At 37.5% G+C, this 5,891-nt stretch overlaps 1 protein-coding gene across 1 annotated transcript in view; it reads left to right on the plus strand.

Moving 5' to 3' along the window:
• The window catches only part of Btaf1 (BTAF1 RNA polymerase II, B-TFIID transcription factor-associated, 170kDa), a 102,708-nt gene that overhangs the window by 60,989 nt on the left and 35,828 nt on the right, over window positions 1-5,891 (plus strand). Inside the window, exons 24-25 of the mRNA XM_013034320.1 lie at window positions 570-771; window positions 1,785-1,933. Of these exons, the coding sequence (XP_012889774.1) occupies window positions 570-771; window positions 1,785-1,933 (351 nt within the window). The remainder of the gene's footprint in view (window positions 1-569; window positions 772-1,784; window positions 1,934-5,891) is intronic.

Here is a 5,891-nt window from a genome sequence, read left to right on the forward strand (position 1 = left end):
GGCTGGCTTTGAACTGTGATCCTCACATCTCAGCCTCCTGAGTAGCTAGGATTATAGATGTGAGCCACCGGCACCTGGCTTGTCATTTCTTGAATAGAACATTTGGCGCAGGCCAACCTGGATTTCAGTCTTCCTTATACTTCCCTAGTAGTTGCAATGACAAGCATGCACCAGCTTCCCCAGCTTTTATTACTTGAGATGGGCTTTCACTAACTTTTTTGCCTAAGCCAGTTTCAGACTCCTGAGTAGCCAGGATTATAGGTGTAAGCCAACTCACTCATTTGAAAACAATCATCTTTTGAAGACATGTCTCTTGTTTGCAGTTCTGGATACCTAAGATATAATATTGAACAATGGAGAAGTTCTGCGCTTTTTACATTTCTTTTGAGACAGCTTTGAATATTTTATTGTGAACTTAGATTAATTTTCTATTGAGGATATTTTGACCATAATGTTTTGAGGTATTTGGGGATTCTTTTGGACTTAGAGTCTCAGAGTTTATATAAGCTATTAATGTTACAGTATATTAGAGAATAATGAGTATTTTAATTGTCTTTTTTTTTTTTTAGTTGGTACAGCATTTGCCTCATCTTTATATGTGCCTTCAGTACCCAAGCACTGCAGTGAGGCATATGGCTGCTCGCTGTGTAGGTGTCATGAGTAAAATAGCTACCATGGAAACAATGAACATTTTTTTGGAGAAGGTTCTTCCATGGCTAGGAGCAATTGATGACAATGTCAAACAAGAGGGTGCAATTGAAGCACTTGCCTGTATCCTTTATTTTGAAAAACTGTTGAGTAATGTTAATCATTTTACTTAGGGATGCAAAGTTATTTATTTAAAAGTTTTTGTTTTGTGGGCTGGGATGTAGCTCAGTGGCAAAGCGCTTGCCTAGCAAGTGCAACGTCCTGGGTTCGATCCCCAGTACAAAAAAAGAAAAGATTTTTAAAAAATACAGTTAAAAAAATTTGCTTTGTTCCAAGAAGAAAACTTTTATTTTGATTTATTTAATTACAAGGTTGCTACAAGTATAAATATATTTTATAGTAAAAAAAAAGATTTCATATACAAATTTTAAAGACAGTTTTTTAACATGCAAAATAGTTTTATGTACTTTTAAACTACATATTCAATAACAAACTGGGGTTTGGAGTTTATAATTGATGCTTTATTAATATAATTCAGATACTATGTTATAAATAGTGTTTCCAAACTGTTCATTTTATTGGGTCAAGAAGACTAAAATACACTAGAAAACTAGAAATACATTGGAATATTTCTGTTAAAGACATGGCAGCCATTCTTTAACTCAAAAGTATCTGAAAGAAATGTCTCAGAGCAAGAAAGATGAAGATCAGATCAGTAGAAACTCTGGTTCAAAATATTGAAGATTACAGAAGGACTTCACTTACCTAGATCTAATATATCCAGTTGGTGATTGTCAAGATTCTGGTGAGAAATTTGGAATTAATCTCTGAGTGACACTAAGTTGTACTCTCTTCCTTCATTTATTCTGACACTGAAATTCTAAGACAATAATATTTTTAGCAAAATTCCTTTAGTCTTTGGATAGAAACATGATTTTATATTTTTAATTATGAAAGAGTTAATGAACAGTGGTGTTCAATGAACAGTAGTGCTCAAGTAGTGTTATGATTGGGTCATAGTCATTCTATTCCCTCATAGTACAGATGAGAAAATGAAGGACTTTTTCAGAGTTTGCAGTCTTGTTATATTAATTTGTTTTTGAAAACTATCAAAATTTCCTTAATTGCTTGTTAAGGTGTAATGGAACAACTGGACGTTGGTATTGTTCCATATATTGTCCTTTTAGTTGTTCCTGTGTTGGGAAGAATGAGTGACCAGACAGACAGTGTAAGATTTATGGCCACACAGTGCTTTGCCACACTGATTAGACTCATGCCACTTGAGGTAAGTTGAAGACATTTCGTTTATGGATTTAATATTTTCTGTAGCTTCATAATAATTGTACTTCTTAAAGAACATGTCAGGTTAAAATGTTAATCATTAAGATTTGTAGAACATCTTTTTACATTTCTATTTGTTTGTTTTTTAAATTCTTTTTGCTGGTCCTAAGTTTTGAACTCTGGGCCTAAGTGTTGTCCCTGAGATCCTTTTGCTCAATGCTAGCACTCTACCACTTGATCCACAGCTCCACTTCCAACTTTTTCTGTGATTTAGTTGATGGTAATAGTCTCACAAACTTTCTTGCCTGGGCTGGCTTTGAACTGTGATCCTCAGATCTCAGCTTCCTGAGAAGGTAGGATTACAGGCGTGAGCCGCTGACACCTGACTTCCCTTTTTTAGTATAAATGAATTGGGCAGTTTCTACAAGAATGGTAATTTGTTGACGATGTTCTAGAAATAGCCTTTTTTCTCGAGGATAAAATTCAGATGATAGGAAAATTTGAGAGAGTAATTAAAACTGCAAGAAGCAAAGCCAGGTGCCAGTGGCTTGTAATACTAGCTACTCAGGAGGCTGAGATCTGAGGATTGTGGTTAGAAGCCAGTCTGGGCAGGAAAGACTGTTAGAATCCTAAATTCAGTCTCCCATACCAGCACTAATCTGTAAGAAGTGTGTAGACATATGGGTCTAGTTCAAAAGGATCATGTTGGATCATTATGATGGAGTATACTCTAATATCAAAAATATAGAAATAGTTTATATGACTAGTGTAAGAAATAGAAATGCCTTCAGGAATGAGATAGATCTGGCTGGGATATAGAAATAGTTTATATGACTAGTGTAAGAAATAGAAATGTCTTCAGGAATGAGATAGATCTGGCTGGGTGATAGATCTGGCTGGGTATGTTGGTACATACCTGAAATTCCTTTTTTAGATGGATGAAGCAGGAAGATTATGTAAGGCCAGCCTTAACTGTAGTGAAACCTTTTCTTAGCTATAACCATTACCAAGTTGCTTACAGTGTTTTTGTTGTTGTTGATCAGTAATAGGGCCTGGGTGCTACTGAGCTTTTCTGCTCAAAGCTCTACCATTTTGAGCCACAGTTCCACTTCCAGTTTTCTAGTGGTTAACTGGAGATGAGTTTCACGAGCTTTCCTGCTCAGGCTGGCTTTGAACTGCAATCCTCAGATCTCAACCTCCTAAGTAGCTAGGATTACAGCTGTGAGCCACCAGTGACTGGCTTCTTATGTCTTGATAGGATTTATGGCTCTACCAACTTGAGCCACAGCTATACTTCTGAATTTTTATTTTATTTTTTTCTTTTTGGCCAGGCTTGAACTCAGGGCCTGGGCACTATCTTAAGCTTCTTTTGCTCAAGGCTAGCACTCTTCCATTTGAGCCACTTTCATCCTTTTCTGTTCATTGAGGAATCGAGTCCAGGACTTCATGCATGGTAGGCAAGGACTCTACCACTAAGCCACATTCCTAGCCCCACTTCTGGCTTTTTTTTGTTGTTGTTGTTAAATAGAGATAAGAGTCTCAGAAGCCAGATGCTGGTGGCTGACACCTATAATCCTAACTACTCTGAGATCTGAGGATTGTGGTTCAAACGCAGCCTGAGCAGGAAAATCCGTGGGACTCTTATCTCCAATAAGCCACCAGAAAACCAGAAGTGTCATAGTGGCTCGAGTGGTAGAGTACTCGCCTTGAGTTGAAGAGCTGAGGAACAGTGTCCAAGCCCAGAGTTTATGCCCCATGACCAACCAAAAAAAAAGTCTTAGAGACTTTCTTGCCAGAACTGATTTCAAACCTTGATGCTTAATTCTCAGCTTCCTGAGTAGTTAAGATAATAGACTTGAACCACTAGCTTCCAGCTTTGTATTTTTTTTGAATCTTTTTTGTTTGACTAATGGTAGAGAGCCAAATCCACATGTTTACTTGAGCATTTATTCTGTTGCAATATGTTAGTTTGGTTAAAGAAAGTCCAGCTTCAGTGACATAGATATTTGAGAAAAGGAGCAGTATTTTGACAGTCTTTTCAAATAATTGTGGGTAGTCTTTGATCTAACATTTACAACAACCCAAAAGACAAAGTTTGTGTTCTAAGACTCTAAAGTTCTATAAATGTTTCATACTTTATTACATTAAAATTCATTGATTTATCTTACACATTTGAATAATCTTTTACTGATAACATGTTTTGCAACATGCATTGGTCATTTGGAAAATGTTGGTTTACCAGGTAAAATAAATATCAGGTAATGCTTTTAGAAAGTATGGGGATGGTTATCAGGTTTCCTAGCAGACTTGAATTTTGTCAGTGGCAACAAGATATATTTTTTTCTTGATGTTCCAAGTTAATTTTTGAGAAATAAGTCAAATATCCAAATAGAATAATCATTTTTTTTTTTTTTTTTTTGAGGATGAGGGTACTACGGTATGAACTCAGAGCCTTAGGATTGCTAGGAAACCAGTCTTATCACTTGAGCCTTGCCCCTATACCTTTGCCAGTCTTTTTGGATAAAATACTGTTTCATAAAGTGAAAGTAGCTGTGTTAATATACATACTATCCCTATGGGCAAATTTTGTGTAAATACAATAATAATATCTAGTTTAACTATCATAAATGCTTTTGTGAAGGGGGGTATTAGAGTTTTAAGCTAGGGCTTCATGCTTGCTAGTCAGATACTGTATCTCTTGAGCTCAACCCCCACATCCTTTTTTGCTTAATTTGGAAATAAGATCTTATTTTTTAATCAGGCCCGTCTGACAGCTGACCTTTTGCTTTGTTTTGTGTTTTGTTGTTCATGGGGCTTGAACTCTGGGACTGGGCGCTATTCCTGAGCTCAAGGTGAGTGCTCTACCACTTGAGCCACAGTGCCACTTCTGGTTTTTGTTGGTTAATTGGAGGTAAGAGTCTCACAAGCCAGGCACTGGTGGGTCACCCTGTAATCCTAGCTACTCAGGAGGCTGAGATCTGAGGATCACGATTCAAAGCTAGCCTGGGCAGGAAAGTCCATGAGACTCTTTAATAAACCTCTAGAAAACTGGAAGTGGCGCTGTGGCTCAAGTGGTAGAGCACTTGCCTTGAGCTGAAGAGCTGAGGGACAACGCCCAAGCCCAGAGTTCAAGCCCCACGACTGACAAAAAAAAAAAAAGTCTCACAGACTTTCCTGCCCATGCTGGGTTTGAACCGCAAACCTCAGATCTTAGCCTCCTGAGTAGCTTAAATTACAGGTGTGAGCCACCAGCACCTGGCTGTCCTTTTATACTTCCCTTGTAGCTAGAATGACTACCATGGCCCAGTTACTGGTTGAAATGGGTCTTGATTACTTTCTGTTCATGCTGGCATTGAACCATGATCCTTTTAACCTCCACCTCTTGATATCTGGGATTACAGGTATAAGCCTCTATTCTGAGCCATAAATCTGAATTTTAAGAATATGACATATATTAGTGAAACAAAGTTGTATCCATTAATTTATGAATATCACAGAATTCATGAAAATTTTAGATTAATGAAGACTTTATTTATTAAATAATAGCTATTTCTGCACACCATTTAAGCAATTTCATAAGGGTTTTTCCTCAGTATATTAAATTTTGACAAGGAGCAGAAGTGCTTTATGTAGTGCACCTTTTATGTCACAGGATGTTATAAAGATCGTCTACTTAAGGGTTGCGGTTTGTTAACAGTTAATATATTTACTACTTTATCGGGGACATGTTCAAGCAAAACTGGCTATTTTAGAAAATGCTGTTGAGTATCTGTAAGGAATGCAGTGATGCCTGCTGGTACATTTTGGTGTCCCTGCTTTGATTCTTCCCGAGGCCCAAACATTTTCACAAATGTCAACAATAAAAAAAAAAAAACCCACTATAGAGTGCTAGCCTTGAGCTGGAGAGCTGAGGGACAGCACCCAGGCCCAGAGTTCAGGCCCATGACTGGACCCCCCCCCCC

Source organism: Dipodomys ordii, unplaced genomic scaffold (assembly GCF_000151885.1).
Source record: "Dipodomys ordii isolate 6190 unplaced genomic scaffold, Dord_2.0 Scaffold188, whole genome shotgun sequence".
NCBI classification, from domain to species: Eukaryota; Metazoa; Chordata; class Mammalia; order Rodentia; family Heteromyidae; genus Dipodomys; species Dipodomys ordii.